The 24,549-nt window shown below is 38.2% G+C and overlaps 2 protein-coding genes across 5 annotated transcripts in view; one reads left to right on the top strand and one right to left on the bottom strand.

The window, feature by feature from the left end:
• Positions 1 to 15,630, top strand: part of CDK17 (cyclin dependent kinase 17) — a 90,400-nt gene extending 74,770 nt beyond the window's left edge. For all 4 annotated transcript variants that reach the window (XM_021527957.3, XM_021527955.3, XM_021527956.3 and 1 more), the window contains 12 exons: positions 1,525 to 1,581; positions 3,464 to 3,578; positions 4,098 to 4,192; positions 4,821 to 4,883; positions 7,685 to 7,808; positions 8,792 to 8,912; positions 9,313 to 9,410; positions 9,681 to 9,786; positions 10,573 to 10,615; positions 11,478 to 11,568; positions 11,799 to 11,876; positions 12,308 to 15,630. In XM_021527957.3, the coding sequence (XP_021383632.1) occupies positions 1,525 to 1,581; positions 3,464 to 3,578; positions 4,098 to 4,192; positions 4,821 to 4,883; positions 7,685 to 7,808; positions 8,792 to 8,912; positions 9,313 to 9,410; positions 9,681 to 9,786; positions 10,573 to 10,615; positions 11,478 to 11,568; positions 11,799 to 11,876; positions 12,308 to 12,345 (1,029 nt within the window). In that variant the 3' untranslated portion in view covers positions 12,346 to 15,630. The remainder of the gene's footprint in view (positions 1 to 1,524; positions 1,582 to 3,463; positions 3,579 to 4,097; positions 4,193 to 4,820; positions 4,884 to 7,684; positions 7,809 to 8,791; positions 8,913 to 9,312; positions 9,411 to 9,680; positions 9,787 to 10,572; positions 10,616 to 11,477; positions 11,569 to 11,798; positions 11,877 to 12,307) is intronic.
• A 3,894-nt stretch (positions 15,631 to 19,524) lies between these two features.
• The window catches only part of ELK3 (ETS transcription factor ELK3), a 35,645-nt gene continuing 30,620 nt past the window's right edge, over positions 19,525 to 24,549 (bottom strand). Inside the window, exons 4-5 of the mRNA XM_021527959.3 lie at positions 23,722 to 23,844; positions 19,525 to 21,158 (exon numbers count right to left, since the gene is read on the bottom strand). Of these exons, the coding sequence (XP_021383634.2) occupies positions 21,060 to 21,158; positions 23,722 to 23,844 (222 nt within the window). The 3' untranslated portion in view covers positions 19,525 to 21,059. The remainder of the gene's footprint in view (positions 21,159 to 23,721; positions 23,845 to 24,549) is intronic.

Raw genomic sequence — 24,549 nt, 5'->3', positions numbered from 1 at the left:
TCACTGGAGCTACAAGGGTAGCAAGTATCAACTTTGCTTGTATTTGAGATAAAAGAGTTTGTCTTTGACAAGCTCCTAAATGTGTGTGATGCTGCAGTCTCCTTATACAGTTCTAAAACATTTCCGTTCTAACACTAGTTTAATAAAGCAGAATTGCTCTTAATGTTATATTAATGTAATTATACACCAATTTTTTTTCTATAGATACATGAAATATGTTTGCAGACAAAATCTTACCCTTATTTCAGAGGTATTTCCATATGTATGTTCTGAAAACTAAGTATTAATCAAACTTTTCTTCCCTTCATATTATATTGTCAAATTTTAATACAGTCAATGGTATTTATGTTACTTTGTGTTACCATGAAATAGTAGAAATTGTTCAAATCCATCGGATTTTTAGGAGCAAATCAGCATGTGACATGTGGATCTAGGTACTGAAGACAGCTTAGGGTCAGATTCTTCCTTTGAAAGAAATAGCTAGTGAAGAGCTATGTTTGGAAATTAAAGGAGGGGGTGATGCAGGGGAGAAAACCTGGCTCTTTTGTTGCAGTGTCTGTTCACTTGTCAGTAAAGCATAACCCCATGAAGTCTATAAATTTGGGAGTTTGACAGGGTACAGGCTATATGCATTCTGTAAATTGCTTCAAGAATTCACATTTACATGTTTACTTTCAGCATTCAGGAACATAGTTGCAGTACTGCAAGAACAATAGGAAGCTTTGATGTAATTCACAGTGGTATTAGGAGAAAATAATTGTAAGTGATAACCATGTTATATGAGAGTAGCAGTGGATTTGAACAGGAAAAGAGTAATGCTCTTAGAGTGTTCAGAAGTTAATGTGTTACATAGGCAGGCACACCCTTTGGGCTTGCATTGAAGAGCTAAGTTGGTGAGAAAGAAAGAGAAGATTAATAAATAGATCCAAGTAAAACACACAAAGATTTGGAGTTAAGAGATATGAAATGTGAACTTCTGAGACAAAGCTGAAGCTTGCTGAGGAATGATGCTTAGGGATTTTCTTGCTAAAGTTTCAGTCCAAAAGACATTGAGAAGTCAGAATGGAAGAGGAAACTTGGAGCTAAGATCTTGAACACAGCAAACAAGTAAGATTACTTTGAAAAAAGCAGCAGCATATGGTTATGCTGAGCTAGAGAAAGGATGGACTAGTCTGAGATTACCTCTATGCTTTAAGCTATAACAACCTCAGTAGTAGTAATCAGATCAGAAGAGTGGAGAAAACCTAAGTAGGAGGTAGGTTAAAGTGAGGTTTTGGTCTAAGTATAACTCACCTCACAGTTCCTCCAGGATATGCAGTAGACTGGCCAACAGGCAGAGCACAGGGCTTGGATGCTGGGATGCATTTATATCATAATGTGCTAATTTTTAAATACTGGAATTGTGCAGTGTTAGTCAATTATTGTCAGGTAATTTTCTGAAATTAAGTTTAGCTTGTTCATTAAATTATGTACAAATGAAGTGTTTGGTTTTAGTGATCAATTTGCCATTTCTTTGCATTGCAGTCAGAAATTGGATTTGGAAAAATGGAAACCTATATCAAGTTAGAAAAGCTTGGAGAGGTACGTATAACTTTCTTTTGGAATGATGACAATATCCTATGTAAAATTTTGTGTAAGTTTAACTGATATTTTCCATATCCCTGAAAATACCTGTTGAATTTTCTTTTCCAGTAAACCAAGCATATTCAATATGTGTAACAATGTCACAACTACACAAATGTTTATGCACAAACAATAAGGGGAAAAAAAAGGCAGGAAAACTGTCAAAGCTGGGGAAGAACAAGACTCCACTAGCAAATATGCTGTGACCTTCTTCTGTTGGCTGGCTCTTTTTCCAGATAGACAAAATCATTCTGTTGATGGCAGTGCTGTGTGTTTGATGATAACACTTAGTCTGGCGTCCTCTTGCCATGACTTAGGTGTTGGAACATTCATTATGGATTAGAGACCAGTGCTTGCAAGGTGCTGTGTGCATGTTCAGGTAAAGAAGCCTGCAAGGGAAGTATATAACACTTGGAGGGGGCAGCAGCTTTCCGCCTCCAGTCAGCCTCTGACTTGCAGAGAAACAGTTTAATTCAAGAGGGGTCAAGTGTCATTCCTGCCCAGTTTGATTGAGGTTGACCAACGGGTTCGAAAAGGGAAAAGGAGCACTGAAATGGGATGCAGTAAACATTGAAGAAGGCAGCAGGGCTGGTCAGCATCTCTGCTGTGAATATGGTCCTCCATTTAAAACATTTTAATTTCCTGTTTTCAAATCTGAGCCTGCCTGATGGATCTTGAAGCCTATTCCTGTTGTCCTTCACTTGTTACCTGGGAGAAGAGGCTGACGCCCACTTGGCTGTAACCTCCTTTCAGGCATTTGTAGAGAGCAGTAAGGTCCCCTGGAACTTCCCTTTGTTCAAGCTAAACGCCCCCAGCTCCCTCAGCTTCTCCTCATAGGATCTGTGCTCCAGACCCTTCACCAGCCCCATTACCCTTCCCTGGACATTGCAGTGCTGGGCACAGGATTTGTTTGAGGTGTTGCCTCACAAGTACTGAGCACAACCACTTCCCAGGCCCTGCTGGCCACACTGTTGTTGACACAGGCTAGGGTGCCATTGGCCTTTTTGTCCACTGGGGCACGCGCTGGCTCATGTTCAGCTGCTGTCAGCCAACAGCCCCACATCTTTTTCTTCAGATCATCTTCCCAGTTGCTTCCACAAGCCCATAGCACTGCATGGGGTTGTTGTGACCCAAGTGCAGAACGTGGTGCTCAGTCTTGTTAAACCTCCTAAAATTGTAGTCAGCCCATGGATCCAATCTGTCCAGATCCTCTGCAGTCTTACAGTTCTGTAGCGAACTAGGGTAGTTTCTGTACCTTAGTTGCTTTTTCATGATATTTGCAGAGATTAGTTTTGCCTACTGTTTTGTCAGAACTTTTTGTCTTAATTTAATATGCCTCTAGAGTTTTATATCTGTTGTTGTCTAAAAATACATTATGAAGACAAGAAGCTATCCAAAGGAATTACATATTTTCTTTGAGGTTGTGGAAGAATATGTCTACAGCCTTTGGAAGCATAACTGCAGCATAGTGTAAAGATACCTGACCTAGGTATCTGTAGTCAGATGGAGACTTGGAGGAGTGTAAATGATCCCAGCAGTGAACTTAGTGAACTTAGTGCTACCTGATCCGACTTCTTTGGTAGCTCTGTGGTATTTAGGTTTCCATGTAATTTTCAGAGCTGTTAGGCATATACATCCCTTGCAGCTTCTGTGAGTTCAGTCCTGTGCTTAAAGGAATACTTCTGTACTTTTACATATGTCAAAATAATATAATGTAAAACTATTCATATCTAAAATGAAATCTATTAGATCCTCAGACAGAAGTTAATATTTACCTATTTAACTAATGTTTTGATAAAGGAAGAACTTGAAAAAATTCCCTTCTTTTCCCATTTTATAGGGTACTTATGCCACAGTTTATAAGGGGAGAAGTAAATTGACAGAGAATCTAGTAGCTCTGAAAGAAATCCGCCTGGAGCACGAAGAGGGAGCACCATGCACAGCCATAAGAGAAGGTGGTAACTTTCTTTTCTTAGTTGTTAGAATTTCCAATACTTCTGGATTTCTTTTTGACCAAAGCACCATCAGTACTTGGAAATACATAGGCTTCATGCGACATTAGTGAAATTGCTATTAGTATTAATGAGGAAAACTATAGTCCAGACATACTCAGAGTTTTGTTTCATATTTATTTACTTTATTGTGATCTCAAATGCAGTATTATAAGTGGATGATTAAATACTGAATTAGACTGCTGTTAGTGAGTAACTTTCAGGAACTCAGAATACATTTCATGGAATTACTTCTTTCTGAAATGTATGGTTTAAGAAATACAGGCTTGTTAATCAAGTGTATGTTTGTTGTTTTTATTAAATACCTTCTTTATTAACTTGATCTATGTGAGTTTTATGTTCTTAAAAATAGCCTTTTAATTAAAAAACCTCAGATAACTTATATGGATGATCTTAACTAGAAATTACATTTATTCCTCATGTGTTCTGCACTTACTTTGTTCTTCTTGTTCTCTTTTGCAGTGTCATTATTAAAAGATCTGAAACATGCAAATATTGTTACATTACATGATATTGTGCATACAGACAAGTCTTTGACTCTTGTTTTTGAATACTTGGTAAGTGTTTAAACAATTAGTAAGCTTTACATTTGATTTATTGTTTCTAAGAAACATAAACACAACAAAATGTTGTACTCTTTTTTTTAAATACTAGGACTGTTTGAGTTTTCTCCTGCATTTAAGTCATTCAGCTAAAAATGAGAACAGTGTATTCAGTTCTTAAATGGTTGTAAATTAGTAAATGTTATTGTGATCATTTTAGAGTTTTATTAATAGCAGATAGTGGTGGTCTGCCTGATCAAACTATCTACTTGTCCAAAATCATTACCTGTATAAAATGATAATCACACTATTGTTCCAATGATATTTTTCTGTTGTGACATAGCTGACTTTCAGTGTAATTGGAGAATATACCAAATCTATAAAATACTGTGCCTCACGTAGATGGAGGAGAAGGCAATGGCAAATAATGTTGACCAAGACAATACAGCTTGCTGGGAAAAGGGTATTTCTATCCTCTGGAAAACCGTGGGTATTTGTGTCCAGGCTTTTGGGGTTTTTATAATTTAATATCTTCTGCAGAAATCTCTTTTTTGAATGAATAATTTCAGTTCCAACAGTAACTCATATATATGTGATTTGTTGCACACAATTTTACTGAACCATGATGATGGTGTTTTGATAGGACAAGGACCTGAAGCAGTACATGGATGACTGTGGCAACATCATGAGTATGCACAATGTAAAGGTGAGTCTTTTTAGTGACAGTAGCCACCTTCCAGCTTTGTTCCAAGAATTTCAGAGAACTTTATAATCAGGAGCTAGACAGTTTAGTCTCTTTAAAAATAAAATAAGAAACGTAACTTCCTTTTTAGCCTGACGTAGCTACCTTTGACATCAGATGGTGCCTTTCTTTTAAGTGTTTAAAACATTAAAAAAATGAGATTATATAATTTCATGTTGTTTTCATTCTCTTTGAAGTTACATATCTAAAATTTTAAAATTACTAAAAATAATACATTCATAACTCTTTTGACTTCTTATCCTTCCATTATTTTATACTCATTTACTAAGTCTGTAGTTTGATATATCCTCAGATTTATATATGACTCTGAGGAAAATGTGGCTTTAATCATGAATGTGGTTTTGGGTGCCACTGCCCACCACACAAGTAAGAAATCAAAAGCATGTATTTAAGAAGAAGTAATTTTCATCTTTCCATTAGTAAGAAAATGGAAATAAAATTTTCCTTAGGACCTAATTTGCTTTTTCTTCTAGTTACAGCTGTGGCCAGATCAAGTGACTCAGTTTCCAATCTGGCCTGCTTTTTTTCCCACCGAGAACTAATTTCTTCTCTTACTACCTTTTGTAAAAATAGAATTAGTCTATGTTAGCCCTAAAAACACTAAATCTCTTGTGAAATATGGTATTAAACTAGAACTTTTAAATAAACTAAGTCAGGGTCAGGTGTTATTTCTTTTGTAAAAAGCAGGCTTTTATTTGGAAAACTGGCAGAACTCTTAGTGGTCTTTAATACTTAGGGCTTTACCAGCTTCCAAACACAGTACAGTACTGTCATGAAATGAGTGAAGTGATTTGGCACACAGGCTACATATTGATGACTGTTTGGTGAGCTTTCCCTTTCATTCTGTTGTCACATTACTGTAAGTGTCTCCAGGGAAAGACATCTGCCTATAACCTGCTCTATTGCTTCCTCTGAGAGTCTGCAAAGGGAACTTCTTTCATTTGTTTCCACTTCAGAGAAAAAAACAAAAATCATAATTGTACTTTTGTTTTTAATTATCTGCAAGTTAATAAGCAGTGCTTTAAGCTTTAAAAACTAAGGGAAAGCTGTAAGTGGGAATCTGACTCTTATAAGTACAGTTAGCAAACAAGTCAGAATCTGCTTTTGGTAATCTGAGCTAAAAGCAGAGGAATTGTTTTTCCTTGTTTGCCTATTGTTTAAGCTATGCTCAGAGAGCAAATTTATATGGTCAGTACCTTTGGCACTGGGAAACTAGAACAGCCGCTTAGCTGCAGTAGCTGTAGGTGCTTACCTTCTAATAACTGTGGTGGTTTGAGTCATCATTCATATTTGAGAGACCTCCCTAACATCACTTCCTCGCACTCCTCAGCTAATTTTAGGTTTTTGTGTTTTGACAAAAAGAAGGTATGTGTGATCTCTGCAGGTATTAGTGTTTTAACCAAAATTTTGAGCTAATACATGGTGTCCTGTGCATTTCTAAAAGGATCCCTGCCAACTGTGGTGAAGCTTCACAATTTCTGTAATCTGCTTTGCATTCTTGACTAATCCTTGCAGACCCAGTGTACATTAGGGAGGGCCATTTACTTCTATTGGAAGTTGTGTTAATAAACTTGGGACTGACTACCCCTGCAACAGTATGGGCCCGAGTAGATTAAACAAGACTTGTTGTTTCCCATTCTGCTCAGAAAGGAAAGCAAAGAGAAAGAAGTTAATCCAAATTCCTGGTTTTCTAGCACAGATGAATCCCATGTCAGCACACTGAGTACAGATGGATGCAACTACATCTGCTGTGTATTTGTCCAGTTTATGAAAAATAATTTGGTAGTGTCACTTGGTGCAAAAATAAATTGGTGTATTAGAATATGGTCATATAAAAACATGATTAATTTATCACATGATTAATTTGTCACATTGCTTTCTGTAATGCTTCCTATTTTTTTGTTGTACATTTGATTACCTATGCTGACTGAGTACTGCTGTGTGGTCAATGTCAGCAATAGCTACCCAAAAGTCCCATGTTTGAGATCAGACCTTTATACATACCGAAACTGCAAAGTATTAATTCTTGATGCAGTGATACATTAAACTTGCTTGGCTGCCCACTGCTAAACATTTCTTTGCCCATACTACTTTTATATCTATATACATATGCACTGTTGATATGCATGACTGAAGTTGTTTGCTTGGCTTCCTTTTCCAAAGGATTAAAATAAACCTCTGTGTGTGTCAAGGTGAGGGGTTGAATGTAAATACCAGAGGCAGTTGGGCTGCGTTAATAATCCTCATTTACCCATTTCTTCATCTTCCCTTAGCTTGTGAATCTACATGTGTTTTTCCAGTAGTGTGCCAAGACATTCTTTGTGTAGTTCAGCACAGTTGGATGGAAACGCTGCTGAGCTGCATTTCCAGAAGGGGCTCTGTGGCCAAAGGCAACTTAAGTATATAGTCAGAGACAGTTATCTTTAAAGACATTAGTGTGGGGAAGAGCAGTGGTAAATACGTTAAAAATAAGCAGCCCTGTGTTTTTCTTCAGTTAAACAGAGCAAACTACTCTGAAAATCTTTGTTGTAAAGTATGATGTTAAGGCAGTGCATTAGCGTAAAATGATTTTAAATTTTTGAACAATAGTGATGATGTCCAGAATTTGCTCATAAGGAATTAACTCACTTTTTAGAGAAGTAATTTTGTCCCACTTACAGTACTTAACTCTCCAGTGCCAACTAGTCATGCCATGTGTAGATTACAATTTTTTGTCTAATTTATATAAATGTTTTCTTTTGTAGCTATTTTTATATCAGATTCTTCGTGGTTTGGCATACTGTCATAGGAGAAAGGTGTTACATCGAGATTTGAAGCCGCAAAATCTACTCATTAATGAGAAAGGAGAGCTGAAGCTTGCAGACTTTGGTATGGCCTGAAATTACTCTGTAATAACTATTCTTTTCTCTCAGCAAAGGAAAATAATTTTTCCTTAAAAGGAGAAATGAGTACATTGGGTCTGTAGTGAATTTGGGTGTTCTCAAATGGAAAATGAAAGTCAGCCTTTTACAGGGGATAAGTAATCGGTGTAATACCTCTATAGTTAACACTGTCACTCCAATTTGAAAGTAGTATTACAGCTTCCTGTGAAATTGATACTTAGTCAAATCCTTAAGGTGGAGCTCACCTTGCTTCTCCTAACACTCCACAGTCACTCTAAAGCAGGGTAACCATGACAGGAGAGAGGAAGGGTTTTTTTATGTGTTAAATTGTCAAGTGTTGCACTGTCACTGATACATCAAATGCCTTGGGATTTACAGTGGAGTGGGGCATCCATATTTCCCTGTTACCTTCTGTGTCTGGAAGATCCTTTGAAAGTTGTGCTCTGTGCCTCTGATTTTACCCCTTTTGTGTGAATGAAAGTTGCTCAGAAGATTGCATCTAACATGATAGACGTGAATTTTATTGAAGATATTGCTGTCAAATTGACAATGTTAGGATGGAAAAGCCCTGCTGATCCAAAATTGATTTGGTCTGCTTCCACCATTTAGTTAATGGTTTGTTGCCTTCTACCTTTTACAATGTAATTTTCCAGAAACAGGGCAGAAGGTTTTTGCAGCAAGGAGGTGTCTTATCAATCTAATGCTATTTAATGAAATTTAAAGGATTAGTCCAGGTTTTGATCTGTTTACCTTTCTTCTGTGCTTAAAAATGCTGACTGTAAGATTGCCATAAATACTAAAAGGCAATCATAATCTCTCTATTAGGGCCTTAAATAACATTAAGAGATGACAAGTATAATAATGATGGTATTTAGCAAGTATAAAAAGGTTCTAAAAATAGTTTGTCAATTTCATACAAAAAGGATTTAAGCAAGCTGTACATGACTCTTCATTTCCCTTTTTATCAAGGACTGGCAAGAGCAAAGTCTGTTCCTACAAAGACTTATTCCAATGAAGTTGTCACATTATGGTACAGACCACCTGATGTTCTCCTTGGATCTTCAGAGTATTCAACTCAAATTGACATGTGGTTTGTATAGTTTTGTCTAGTTCCAAGTTTTGTTTTGAGTCAAGAAAAAATGTGAACTTGGCTGTTAAATAAAACAAATATACAGGCTTTTGCATTTTCGTATTCGGGAAAAAATGCAAATCTGCTTCTCCTAATGACAGAGTAACATGGTATTTTACCATGAACTTTAATAAAATTCATTAACTCAACATCTGAAGAAAGAGGATATAATATAGCTGTGACACAGGTTTTGTTTAGTCTTTGACAGCACTTCTATTACTACAAATCTTTGTAAATATTTTAATAGTAGTGTGTGGCTAACAACCAGTAATTTGTTTTAATTGAAAAAAATCCTGACAGCCTTTACAGTCTGAAATTAAAACATTATTTCTGCTTTATCTTTTTCTCTGTCTTTATAAAGGGGTGTTGGATGCATATTTTTTGAAATGGCATCAGGAAGGCCTCTTTTTCCTGGTTCAACTGTTGAAGATGAACTGCACTTAATTTTCAGACTTCTTGGTAAATGGATACTTTCAGCAATGTTAATGTTAATGTACCATATTTGTATGAGAACTGTGGATCTTTATCTCAGAACAGTATTATATATTGCATTGTAATCAAGGTTATGAAAAATTATTCAGCTGACTGTACAGATGAGTTTGCACAACATAGGGCATATTGAATGGTTTTTTCCATTTCTCCTTTAAATTACAGGATTAAATGCTTTTTTATGTCAAAGTTGTTTGTTTACATTTTTTAAGCTGAATCTGTTGCTGATTCTAAATGCAGGAACTCCATGTCAAGAAACATGGCCAGGCATTTCTTCCAGCGATGAATTTAGAAACTACAACTTTCCTAAGTATAAACCACAACCTTTCATCAGCCATGCACCAAGGTACTTTGTGTTTTATTAATAGAAAATATGCATCCCTGTGGCTTTGCATATTCCTAAGTGGGAATGCATTTTTGTGTACAGTCTGCCACTGAATGGTGTAAAACTATTCATCAGTTCTGTTATTTTGGGCAGATGATAATGCACAGCAGAACCTGGTACTATGTGATTACCTTCTCTAATATCATTCTCAGTACCACAGCTACTTAATGACCTGTGGAACTATAGACTCCAATTAATAATGTCTCCATAGCAGGAGAATTCACACAGCATTTCCTAAAGAACACAAATTCTCTTCTGGTCATATACTAGACCCAGGCAGTTTGTTAAAATGGTTTCCTTGAGCAGTTTCTTGTAATTATTTTAAAACCATAAAAAGGAAGGTGAAGGGTCTGTGCAGTTATTATAAATAAATTTAATAACAAAGACACTAGTTGTCTACCTTGAAGAAGATCTAACATTGTTTCCCTCTAGTAAATGAGTAGTATTAATCTTAAAATAAATCATTTTAAATATTCAAATAAATGATCCAGGTCAACATAGTAAATGACAATCCAAACTAAGGATTTGTGTGTCTCCAGTGTTTTCCAAATAGTCGTCTTCTGAGATACTAGGAGTCATATGTATTCACATTAAGATGAATTAATGTTGTTTAGGTGAACACATTTCCATGTTTAGATATAATTTTCACGTTTGATATCATTTAATTAATTCAGTTCCCCTGTAGTTTTACTTTTGTAAATACAATTCAATAACTGTCCTAATTTTAAAAAATATCTTTATTTTTAGGCTAGACACGGAAGGAATTGAATTGATAGCGAAGTTCCTTCAAGTAAGATGTGTTTTGTGGCTTTACTTTATAAAAGCTCAAGTTTTGAGTTCTAATATGTTACATACAAAATGTATTAGAAGCCAAAGTATTTAGTTCTGTCTCAAAATGGAATGTGCAGCTGAGTCTGTAGTGGATGACAGATTGAGAAGAAGTCTGTAGTGTGACAATTAATTGATGCTTGCTTTTTTTCCCACCGAGAACTAATTTCTTCTCTTACTGCCTTTTGTAAAAATAGAATTAGTCTATGTTAGCCCTAAAAACACTAAATCTCTTGTGAAATATGGTATTAAACTAGAACTTTTAAATACAAATGCTAAATTTCTTTAATGATTAACTGAGCTTAGTACTAGAGAAGGAGTTACTAAGGTGTAATGTTACTCTGATGTTGTAACTGTATTCAAAAGCTGAAGTAGTATGTAGATTTAGTCTTTGAATCTGTATTAAAAATGAGTTGGAAGCAAGATGGAAGGACAACTCCTGCATCTTTGAGTAGATGCAGCACTGTAACTTATTTGTGTGCAGCTTTTTAAACATCTGCATCCTTGCCTAGAATTGCACAGATGCCAAGCAGGAGGTACCTAATCATTGTACCATCTGTAAATAAAGATTAGGTGTAGTTTTGACCTGTATCCATTTACAGAAGTTGTTTTTACTATTTTAACAATCTTGTTACATGTTGACAGTACTGATTTTGATAAACCATTAGATAGTCATGTGTGAAATGAAAGTAATGAAAAAAAGTTGTCCTAGTGAATTATGGGAAATGTGGAGCAGATAGAACTCTTTCTCTCTTTGATGAATCACTTGATGCAAAGAGATTTTTAATGGAAACCAACATACTTGTATGCTTTTATATTAATAGTATGAATCAAAGAAGAGAATTTCAGCAGAAGAGGCCATGAAACATGCGTACTTCAGAAATCTCGGAACAAGAATACACACTCTGCCTGAAAGTAAGATGAGTAGTAAAGTAGCAGAGTATTGTTAAGATAGCACATTAAAGCTAAGTACATTGTGTGAGGACAAACCCTCTAACGTATTAAAGAAGTCTGATATCTAGTGAGTTAATTATTTGTGAATTGGAAATTTTTTTAATCTAAACTATAAAATTAAGAATATAATTTTGGTCAATAAAACATAGTTTTATATTTGTATATTAATTAATTTCTTTGTTACATTCCAGGTGTTTCAATATTCAGTCTAAAAGAGATTCAATTGCAAAAAGACCCTGGCTTTCGAAATTCCACTTACCCAGAGACCGGTATGGAAAGCTTTATATTTTCTTATGCTTGCTAAAAGAATGCTCTGCCAGAAGCATTTGGAATTGAAAAATGCTTTGTTAAATTGGTTTGTGTGAATCTACTGAAAAAAAAAAATCCAGAATAATATACTGACATTCCTGTAGAGACACATAAGCTAAATGCACAGAAAGACAGAAAGATGTGAGTTTTACTAGGGCTGGGCAGGGACTGTGCAGGTAAGAGCATTTTGGAGTTTCAAACCAGTACTGTATGGGGGTTAGAGGTGTCAAAGTGAAAAACCAATGCAGTGAGTGCAATTAAAAGAAAGATGCTGATGCTGATTGAAGCACAAGGGGTGTCGCCTTGAAGAAGGATGAAGATCCGGGTAATAACCTAATACTGTATTGTGCAAATGCTTCGGTTTCTTACCATGGCCCGTGTTGTGTTGCAGGACATGGGAAGAACAGAAGGCAGAGCATGCTTTTCTAAAGGGGGCAGTGCAGAGTCAAGCCCAAGCCTATCCTGTTGATCAAGGACTCGGATCCAAAGGCAGTGCTTTCTGTTGGTGGACTTGGAATCGCAGTTTGTCTACACTGTCCTCTTAACAGTGGAGTCTTTTTATTTCCAACCTGCAAATTATGTTTTTATATTTGTTGTCACAGTGTGACAATTTTTTGTACAGTTGGTTTTAAGGTCTCCTCTGCCACTAGAGCCAGTAGGTTACAGCTGTTGATGTAACTGTAGCTGCAATTTTTGTGCAGGACTGAGAAACACAGTGCATTATTTATTGCGGAATCATTGCTGCTAAATAACTACTGTCTGTATAGTTAACACAACAGTTCCATGCCTGAAGAAGTTGCAATGGCTTTATAATACGTGAATGCATCTGTTTCTCTTGATAAAATGTTCTACTGCTGCGGGGTTTTTTTGTATTTCTTAAACTGCAGTGTTTCCTGGAATGTAAGCATAGCTTTGCTTGGCTATAGGTGAGCCATCTTTAATGCTCTAAGTTCTTGGCACTTAATTCCTTATTTAACATTGGAAGTATGTGTTGAAATAGTTGAAAAATTATAATGCATATTATGTTTTTGAAAAGCACATGGTGTGAAGGTTGATTCAAACAAGTGAAAAGTAACTTTGATTTGCTCTCAGATCCTATGTTAGTTATTGATAAATTAGAGCATGGAGGCTGGACGTTTTGTCAGGCTTATTCCAGCATAACATATTTGCACATTGTTGTGCATATGGGGCCTGCAGAAACAATAACTTTTTTACCTTGTTTTTAACTTAGAAATACAAATAGTAAAAGGACAATTCATATATGTTGGACCCTGGCTTACTTATCATTACAGAGGAACAGAACAACTAATTAGACAAATAGGGGAATAATGTCACACTTTTCCCACTTTGTTCCTCTCCCATTTGTGCATTATTCACTTGAAATCAACTGGAAAGATGCAAGTTTGTACTTGAGAAGAACTCGCTACGCTACAGAGCTTTTACAATGGGAACTTAGAGAGTTTTTCAGATCTTAGATGTTACCTGTTTTCCAGAGATAGTAAACATATTACTACTATGCTTATGCATCTCAGTGAGTATCATAAGTACACCCTTGGTGATGGTTACAGTATTTTTAAGCATTTGTGTTCACCTTTATGAACCTATTTGTTTAGTGCATCTTAAAGAGGCTGTAAATCTTTATTGGTATATTTTGAAATGGTCATGTAAATCTTTGGCTGGTATATCATGAAAATAGTCATAGGTAACTTAATTTTTCCTGACATTCACTGTAAAACATTCAGGGGTCCTACCATTTCTGTTCAGGAAATCTTGTAGTTTATTGTTATTTAACAGTATTAAGTGAATTTTTGTATATTTCATTTTAACTTTATTTGTGAATAGTGATTGTGGCATGTTTGGGGGTGTTTTATTAATATTTCATTGATACTAGTAAATTTGAATTGGGATTTTTTTTTTTAATTTTATTTTCTGGAAGAGAGAAATTAATGTGTAATGGTGACTATTGGACCACTACTGCTTTTCAGCATTTGTAAACCGGTTTTACGTTAAATCCTGTAGACCTAACAAACTGCTGTTATTTCTAACTGACCGACCTGTATTAATATTGTACTTTTGAAAGTATAAATATTATGTGGAATTCTTTGGTTTTGTTTTGAAATTTATAATAACAAAAGCCCTGTGTTGTTAAAAATACAGACTAAGTGAACTTGCGGTTCTTGGGGCATTGTTGGCAGCGTTTAGCGAGGTCCGTGTGTTGTGGGAGCCCCCAGGGTCACCTTTGGCTGCTCCTTTAGTTCCTTCAGTGCAGTGGCAGTGGGAGTGACATGGCTCATCCGTGGCTAAGGCTGCTCAGGACCTTCTCAGCAGCATGGTCCAGTCTCCCTGAGCCAGCCCTGCGTGTCACACGGCCTGGGAGCGTAACATGAGGCTCAGAGACAGATGGGGCTCCCCTGATCCCAGTGCGAGCGCTATGGGTGTGGCAGAGGCACATTTGGCACTGATAAAAAAACCTTGTCCTGAAATAGTTGTTATATATATTTTTATAGTTGCTATGGATCTGATCTAGATTTTATACTGATGAACTTTGTAGGAAATACGTTGTAGACGTGACAGTGTTGAAGAAAAAGGTGTCAGGAAAATATCCTTTTATACAGAAGTAGTGAAGGTAGACTAAATGTTCACTGTGGATAAATGTGGGATTTAGCATTTCTAGAACAGTAGTGCTTCATAGGTCATAAAAGAACAAGTAATAATGTGACAGAAATGAGTAAAGGACTTCAAGGTTTACCTGGTAAAATGAAGTGCATTAATAAACTTAGAAAGGGATCAGCTGCAGCTAACAAAAGGATGTTCCATTTTAAGTAGGAATTCAGCTTTTTTGTTACAGATTAAAAGATCTTCCATAAAATTAAAGTTGTCTGTTTATAAAGAAATTTTTTCTAAGGACCTACAAGTGAATCTGTGTTCTTCATTAGGAGGTAGCTAAGAACATGTTTAAGAATCTTGGCATCTGTTGTCAAGCCAGTTTGGGGCTTTTTAAAATTGTCTGTTACTGAAGTTCCTGCATCAGCAGAGACAGTTCTGTGGCAGTTGTCTGTTTGGGGCAGTAGTCAGCAAGTCTGAAGTTGCTGGGCATCTCTGACATTCTTCTTATGGAATTCTGTGCTCTGCCTCCCGTCTGGCAAAGTCAGGTACTACAGACTTGGTTTCACTGTCCCCAAAAACTGCAGAAGTGTTGGCCTTTTTGGGAGAAGACCTCAGGATGTCAAAAACCAAGCAGAGTGTCGCTAAAAATGGATGACTTTCAGTGTTTGGTGTCACCACCTTTGCTTGTCGATGAGTGATCAGTTAATGAGGAATGGCCTGCATGTCGTGGCTGATTTTAGGTAGTTATCTTTAGGAGATAACTGGTGTGTCCCACCTAGCCCAGGGTAGGGCTGGCAAGGTGTGGGTGTAGGTCTGTGTCAGAGTCAGGTGGGCTGGAAGCCAGGACAGACGCAGGTGCTGGTGATGTGGTTGCATTCACATGCAGGTGTAAGGTTGAAGGGGAAAAAGGGTGGGTGGAAGATGAGAATTGACAGGACAGGGTGGGAGATGGAAGGGGCAAACCAACAGCTCAGCAATGCTCTAGTGGAACATGCTTCTCAACATGGCTGTGTTATTTTTGTGCTGCTTTACCACAGCATTAAGTAGCCAGAGTGTATCCCTGAACTGGGCAATAAAAGTTAAAATAAACAATTATTAAAGAATCAACATACTTTGTATTTGCAAATCATTTGAAAACCTGCAAGGTAGCTTTCTTTGGGCTGCTTGCTTGTTATTTGTGCATGAGTTTTTCAGTATAATAAAGGTTCATTGTTTCTGTTCTGCAATGTTAAACTGGAATTAAGATTAAAAATGCATTCTGTTATTGAGGACAAAATATATGAAAGGTATGTTGTAAATATCCACAGGCTAAGTATCATAAACCCAGGAAATACTCAGAATTAAGGTCAGACTTTAAAGAAATCCAAACAAATCAGGGTATGGAAATACAGAGCTACAGCACATGATGACACTGTAGAGAAATCAGAATTTACCTTGTCTGTGACATGATCATTTTGTCTGATGAGCAGAGTTGAAGTAATTCATGCACCTTGTTAGCACATTTCAGAGATGTTGGCTTTAAAACAAATGTAACATCTCTATGAAATGCCTTAATTTTGGGAAGGAACTTGAATGCTTACTTTATGCAGTTCAGGGGTTTTTCTATTTTCAGAGATTGGTCTGTTAAAGATTTAATGCTGTTATTTGGCCTTTGTGTACATCCATGTATGTCAACAGTATCCAGTACCAATTTGGGAGACTGGCAAGATAACAAGTACAATTATGAAACATAAGGGAAGTACGTAGCAGTTGGAACATCGTAGGTCAGCTCTGACTGCACAGGTGGGATGATCATGGAAAGTATAAAAGCCAAGCAGGTACATGGGCTGTGGACTTTCTACCATGTACTTTTCATCTGTGGAGTTCAGCTGCACAAAAATCATAGTCCCATTCTCAGCCATAGTGGGATCCTGTTTTCAGAACTGGGATTACAGTTCATATATTCTAGATTGGTTTTTTAATCTCTTGTAAGTGACTTTCACTGGTCAGTCCCTCTCTGAGTAAAATTGATGGCAGCAGAAAACCTGAACAATTTCTCATTATTTTTGCATGTTTTCTAAAATCCCTTAACTCTAAGTTCTGTAACTTCAGAGCAAACTTAAACTGTGAATGCACACATACACACGTGCTACTGTGGTAACGAACTGCTTAATTTATTGTGCTGGCTGCATCCTTCAAGCGCACTCAAGGAGCAGGCCTGCCTGAGTGCATCACTTTCACGGTCCTCCTAATGAAATATGAGTCTTACTTGGCTCAGACACCCTGCCTTGAAATACATTTTTCCCCAGAGAGCTGTGAAGTTCCTTCATTTGTTGCAGTGGAATCTTTCTGCTGATGGAATTACCATGGCTATGGATTGCTAACCAGGGAAACTGCTCTTCCCTGTCTCTTCTCCAACATGCTCCTGTAGAGCACCTCCCTCCAGGCCTTGCATGGTAGTGTCTGCACTGTCACCTGCCCCTCCTCTTTCACACCCTGAGCTTGTTTTTCAGATTGTTTTTCCCTTTCTTTCTTGTTATTTGATTTGCAGGAAGGGGGTAGCTGGCCTGAAGCCGTGTTAGGAACAATTAAGTTTACATTTATACATATGTACTTCTTGCAGAGTGAATGTGAACTGATGGGAGTCTTTCACAAAAGAACTCCAGCACATCCTAGAATCCTCTCTCCAAGGATGCTTTCTTCAAATACCAGCCTCTGTCCAAGGCAGACCAAGATGGTGATTGCTCCAGAATCCTTGCTTGAGGATCATTCTGCTTTTTTCATTTAAATAAATTCATACTGCTTCTCACTCATGCTGTCAGGCTCTTTGCCCTCAAGGAAATAGGTTTGTACTCCATCTGTGCAGAGCACTCACACATTAATTGGTAAGAGCACTTACAGTTTGGGGCTAAAACAGATTTTAAAAGTTGTAGTTTTCTGAGAACTTTGGATGGTTATGCTTAAATCTGAGGCCTCTGTTTCTTTATCCTACAGGATATACAGTCAGTCTTAAGATCGGAAGGGAATAGAAATGCCCCTACATAAAAGACTACCTGTACTTACTGTGCCTTTTCTAAATTAATTTGCATGTCATGATGGCTTCTGAAGATGTTTCCCATCAGCACGAGATCACACAGCCTTTTAATGCAGAGGGTTGTTCTGTTAAAATTAACTCTGTGGTCTCGTTGGAAAGGACCGCCTTCCCTTTAAACAGAAACCTTATTGACAGTTCTTCACTTCTTTGATAGGTATTTCCAGATGGGTAATGAGCCTGTCTGATGAGGCCAGTTTTAGACAAAACAAATTGTTCTTTCTTTACATCATGGATGTGTGTCAGGTCTTTTGCTATAGTTTATCACCTATCACTGTTATCCCCACACTGGAAGTTTTCTTTAGAACTGAAGCGGCTTACCTGTGCCAGGGCCATAGGTGTGCACAAGCTCTTGGCAAAGCTGCCCTGCAGCTGTGGCCCTTCTGGAGGATACTTGCTTTCCTGAAGAAACAAAGGTGCAGGTAAGCCAAACATACCCTAATTGTGCACTCAGCCTGTATAGTAACTGGGAACTTCTTATATTGCTGAAGCACGAATAAAGTGCAAATCTTGTAATAAATCCCCCAAGTATCATCAAATTGCAATTACTACCAAGAATACTGAAAAGAGAATAATTCCCATTTTGTTCCCCAGGATTGTTGGCCTGGAGCTCTCCCTGCCAGAAATATTGACACTTCCACAGTATTTTTTTTAAAAACATTTATTTGATTTTCCTCTACAGTTAAAAAGGTAACTGTTAATAAAATTCAGTAGATTACCAATAGAATATTTTCTTCAAAGCACAAGGCATAACAGTCAAGTGTTTCATATAAGTTTTAGACTTGAGAGGCTGGACTCTATTTGTATAAGTACTTCCCAATAGCAAAAATTTTTGTTCCACATTATTGACTGATTTAGAAGGCAGATTTTAACAGCCTATTTATTTCAGCTGAAAAGACAACTTACAGAAGATGTGTTCTCTTGCTATTTTTATTCTCTCAAAGATGAGAAGACAGCACTTCTTCCCATTTTCTGTCTTGCATTGTTGTATTGGATTTTTTCAGATCCTTTCCAATAATTTTTTGAAATAGAAATTTGTCCCAAAATTTTTCTGCTATCTTTAAAAAAAATCCAAAATCATTTAAGGGCTGGAGGGTGGGAGGGAAGCTATGATGTGTTGAGCCTTTTGAAAAGAAAAAAATCCGCCTTATTAATAGTAAAACTTTGGAAGAAATAAAATAACGGGAATCTGGGTACTTCTAAGAATCTCTTCTCTGTCACGCGCTCCCTCCTCTCATGGTCATCTGGTTTTTTGCAGTGTAATATTCCATACTAGTATGTTTTCATCTTTTTATACTCATAGTGAGAAATACTGTCTAGATGTTGGGTTCTCCTGTTAGCTACAGTGGCACATACAAGACAAGTCTCTATGCTGCTGTTCATGCCTTACAGGTGTAAGTAGATATTCGTGGGTTTTTAAAAATGAGGCAAAGTCAGCTCCCTATGTGAAATAATTGCCTGTCTGTAACTTGTTGAAAAATATTCCATGTACCTGGGAGGAGTGCATTGGAAGATAAATGTCCAGTCTGCAAGCCCTTTTGATTTATCTCCACTAACCTTGTCAATCACATCAGTTACATGCTGCCCTTTCTTCCAATCTATTCTGATTTTACTTGGTATAAAATTTGCATTCACTCATAAATTTTGTGTAGGTTCATCTTCTCTTTTTGACTCAGTGGGGTGGCACATCTTGAGCTCTTGAAACGCTGAGTCGAGCAAATGACATCCCAAGTGCTTCATTTGTTCTCCTCGAGTTTGGCATTCAATTGCTGTCTTTATCAGCTGGTATCTACATGGCTACAGCAGGTTTTTATCACTGCAGGTGGAACTGTCAAATAGTTTTTGGTTGTGCAACACAGGAGCCTGAGGAAAATTCCTGCTGTCTTTTGTCAACTACCTCTGCCCCAAAAATGGCTTTTCAACTTGAGAACTGCATTAATAAAATGTTTATTTAGCACCTTTCAGGTTGAAGGATCCAAAAGCACTTTACACATAACTACACACATCATCACTGAAATGCATCCAAGCAGAAAATCAGCAGACAACTCACTGCATACATTTCAAAAAGAATAGACCATGGCCAGCTGCTCAGCCAGAAAGCAAAGTTGAAGTTTGAATGACCTGTCACAAAACAGGGATTGGATTTGGGGTTGGCTTTTAAGGTCTCATCTGAAAAACCGACACAGTAAAGCTGCATTCAAGCCAATTTAGCCACATCAGGAAACTGAAAATTTGCATCAACCCTGCCAGGATTAAGAGTCTGTGGTGCCAGGGAGTCTGGCTTAATCCTAACCTGACATTTAGATGACTAAACCATCCCCTCAAGGTAGAGGACATACCCAGTAAATTCAAGTTGCAAGTATATAATAGCACAGTGCTGTTTTTTTTCATCCAGAATTCAGCTGTTGATACATAAATATCCCACATGTAGAGTCTCTGCCTCTTTGCAAGCACCAGGCATCAGTTTACGGACCTGTAACTTTTCCAGCTTTGGGGGAAGGGGAAATGTGACCTCCAGAGCTTGAGTAGCTACAATAGTCTTTCCAGGGAAGTAGTAGAAGGCACTTGGCACAGCTGAACAAAGCACCTGAAAATTATCAGGAATTATCCTCATTCTTTGGGAGGACAAAGATTACCTGCACTCTTTCCAGACGTACTGTTGACAGTCCATAAGAAATATAGGCCACATAAATTCTGAGCAATGTCTCCTTTTCTACAGAAGTACTCTTAAAGGTTGGAAACCTCTCGTGAACATACATAGCCCAGTTCCTCCTTGTTGCAATTTGACAGAAGAACTTGGGCATAAATATATAAATGTGGCTTTGTTACTCTGAACTACATCTCCTCCTGGCTGTAGCAAGGATTATATTTTCCACTTCAGCAAAGGAAAATTATAAGGCTATTTTTATACAATTTGAAAGCACTTAATACAAAGGTACATTAATACACTGCATTGTATGGCCCATCTGTGGAGAAAATACTGAAATACTACCATAGGGCTGTTCAATACTAGTTTCTTTCTTCCAAATTTTATCTTAATACTAGAAAATATATAAATCATTTACATGACTTTATGCAAAAGAAGGCACAGCCGGTTATAGTTTACACAAGCGCAATGCATAATATGCAAAAAAAGGGATTAAAAAGAAGCTTCACATCCCTAATAGATACATTGTTGCAATCCATTAAGAAAAGTACTTCATCCACAACAGAAGTGTTCAACACTTGAGAGCTATGATATAAAAAAATTATAATTCATTTAATGCATAACAGATTTATATATACTTTTATATATAAACACTGTTAAAAAATGCTAACATAATAAAAGTAGATGATCCATGTAATGAAAAGTGCAAACCAAAGTAATAAAGGGTTTCACAATGTCCTTCTCATGACACAGGAAAAACTAGCCCATAGGAATGAAGTGTTAAATCCACCAATACATCCTTGGTGTGATGAGGCATCATCAGGATTTCTGAGCGTTTGGAGAAAGCAGTATTGGTGAAGAGGCTCTGTCCAGACTGGGGAGTGGCACTGGTATGTGACCATTTAGCAGAGTTGGAAACTGTAAGAGGCCAAAAGGTAGAAATTACTGTTCATCTCAAAACACCCAGCCCAAGAAGCACATGGATTTAGCATTAGCAACTGGCTCCAGATGGTTTCAAGAGGTGTGATGTTTATACAGCAAGACATCTACCAATCGCCTGCCTCAGCCATTAGGAATACAAGATAGAGGACAAAACCTGAATCATTTGTAATGCATGAGGATATAAAAATCTGTTACTGGCTATTTTTTATATAAAACTTCACATAATACATTTATCATCACCCTGAAAAAGTGAACACTACAGAGCAATCTCTGCCATCCATTCTGTTTCCAAAAATATTTTTTCAGTCTACACATTGCTAATTATAAGACATCCTTTCTGTCTTTTTTTTTTTTTTTTTCCCCCAGGAAAGAATTTGGCAAAAGTGAAAGTTTAGATGTAGTTTTAGGGCAGAAAAAGTACAACTGGAGATGCGAAGTTTGGGGAAAATTACTCTCAAGTAATTACAGTTTCTGTATTCACTCAGAAACGACAAACTAGCTACACCATTCAGCATGCGAAGCAGAACGAATAGTCATTGATTGTCACCTGCTGCTTCAGAAGTGCTGTGCAAAAAACGTATCCAATACAGAAGCTGTAGATTCCTAGTTCATGGCGGCATTGTGACTGCACCTTGCCTGCAGGGTGGGTATTGACTAATTCTTAACATGTGACCTGAGAAAAAGTAAAGCAAGTAGGTGGAATAAACTTGCTGCAGCATGAGGCTGGAATTATCCCAGTGGTAGATACTGATCTGGCCTCAAGGCCCAGCTCCATGGGCTGTGCTGGATTTCTGTTGGCTTGAGGGAGACAGAGCTGTGAACAGCTTCAAGCATCTAGTATATTTTTACCCCTTATTAGATCAGTCTTTGGACAGACAACTATGGTGTAACCACGCCCTCCACATGCATATAATAACGTGCTTGTAACAAGTTTCCTCTTCCACTCAGATGGTAGATGGTGATACCTGTTTTCCACCACTTGCGTAAAGCTGGGCCGAGCAGCATGGTGCTGCAGGGCACCATGCTCCTGATGTGGCCAAAACTGGCTGATGCCTCTGCTTTAACCATACCAAACCTCAGGAAATGCTTCCATCACTTCTGCCAAGATTCATTAAAATGCAGAACCTGATTACAAGCTCTTCCCTGAGTATGCATGGAGTGTGGGCTGGCCTGTGCAGGCAGCCTGAGGAGAGCTTTACCCTGATGCCTACCCTGGCTGACCCATCAGTTCTAGGTGGGCTTGGCCAGACTTCAGCTGTGGTTTTCATTTCTTATTTGCTGTTAAAATAAGGCTTTTTGCTCTACAACTTGTCATCATGGTCTTTGCTTTGGGTCTCTCAGCAGGGAAAGCCAAGGCCACTCCTCACTTTCAGTTCCCCCAGGGAATGGCCAACATGTGTTTGTACAAGCTCAATCCAGGTCTCAGCACAGGCACTTCTCAGGTGAAATATCTGGCTGTTTCTAACCATGTGTGCAAAACTGAGATCCAGTAGGGATTAATGAGTTTATCTGAAACACAAATAAGGAGTCATGAGCTCCGTGTACAGCTGGATATAGAAAGACTGACTATCCTAGTACTGAGCAACTACTTGAGCTGAAGCCCAGCCCTGGATCTCGGCAGTCAGCCTTCCTGAAGGTTCAGAGACTAACACAGGGTCCCTCTCCTCTGTTAGTGCTGGCCCTCCATAGCCATCGGGGTGTTCATTCCAGGGATGTCCTCGCACCTTCAGCTGTGCAAATGGCCATTGGGTTCCTTGCCAATCAGCAGATCAACATAATTTCTTTTGTGACTTAATGAATCAGCTGTTCTTCAGCAGCTACAGCTGGAGCTGCTAATACCATGCCCACTATATTCTCAGGCAAATGCTGCAGCTGAGTGCTGTGGTCATTGTGGGTTATTTAATAACTTTTGTATTTACCACACCTCTGTAAAACTTTGAGAATTTTACTCTGCCAATATTCAGGAGAGAGTTGGCACAATGCTGCCTTTCTGCTGTTATATATGACAAGGTCATGCTCAGAGGTGTGTCCTTGGTTGAGGACACATGGATAATTGCAGGAGAACTGGAAATGGAGCCTTTGGGTTCAGAGAGCCTTGTCTTTCTGAGTGAGAAGTAGCTCATTAGGACAAAAGGATAAACCTATGCCCACCTCACTGGGTGAGACCCAAACTGTCTTGGTTTTCCCAGAGTCTGTGTTCCAGCCCTCTCCTGCAGGTCACTGAGTGGTCTGCACTCTCTTCCTGCAGCTCTGAGAGCTCTGTTACCTGCTCTCTTTGGAGTCCAGCATTTATTTCTTTCCTTCACACAATATATGTGTTCTTTCTGCAGCAGACACTGGTAGACACAGTAGGTTCTGACTGTGCTGCCAAGGATTGGAAGAGGGTACACGTAAGTAGGCCTCTCTTTAAAAGTGCCTGTTAATGCCTGTATTTTCTTGATCTGTTTGAAAAGCTCCAGACTGATATGAAGAGATGTTCCCACAATGTCTCTTCCATGTGTGCATTTAGCAATTAAACCTGTGCATTGGGAAGACCTACCTGGAACAGAGTGTTTGGTCCCTGCAGCCTGGCAGGACTCAGAGGAGCAACAGGACTGAGGCTGCTCCAGAAGTGAATGCTGGACAGCAGCGGGCTGGGGGTTAGCAGTAATCCATTGGGGGTCTACAAGACAAAAACACATGATGCACACTCAGCAATGCTCCATGCAGCACTCACCCCCCCTAAAGCCTTACACAGCATCTACTGGCTCTGTTTTCCAGTGAATTCAGATATACAGCATGGTCAGCAACAGCTGCCCATCCAGCCCTGCATCCTGTCTCTGGATACCTGCACATTTCATATTCCTTCATATGCAAATTGATTTAATTTCTGTTTGCTTAATGAGATGCACAGTTATTGTTAATTTGAACCACACTCATGCGACTGTGTAACATACAGAATAATACCATGTGTGCCCCAGTGCCTGCCAACATCACCTAGTCTCCTTCAGAATCAGTTTTTACCTTTTGAAGGGCAGCAATTCCTTGACCCAACTGCAGCTTTTGAAGCATTACTACAATTGTGTGACAAAAGAGTCACTGCTGACCTTTGACATGTACTCTCCTGATGGCACCTCTTCGTAATGGAAGAGGGTTCAAGGAGCTGGCAATACAATGTGCTGAGCAGGGAGAGACAGGTGTATGGGCTTAGTGCACAGGGGCACAGCAGAGAGCACAGCTAATTGTTTGAAAAAAAAAAACAAAATGGCAAGAACTTAGAATCCAAGGCTTTTCCCAACTCAGAGGTGCCTCTTTCCAGTGCCATGATGCACAAGAGTTGCTGTGATTGCCCTCAGCATTATTAAACCACAGTTGGAGGGGAGGTAGA

The sequence above is a fragment of the Lonchura striata genome, chromosome 5, assembly GCF_046129695.1.
Source record: "Lonchura striata isolate bLonStr1 chromosome 5, bLonStr1.mat, whole genome shotgun sequence".
NCBI lineage: Eukaryota > Metazoa > Chordata > Aves > Passeriformes > Estrildidae > Lonchura > Lonchura striata.
The sequence above is the reverse complement of the archived record's forward strand: the minus strand, read 5'-3'. Positions and strand labels throughout refer to the sequence as shown.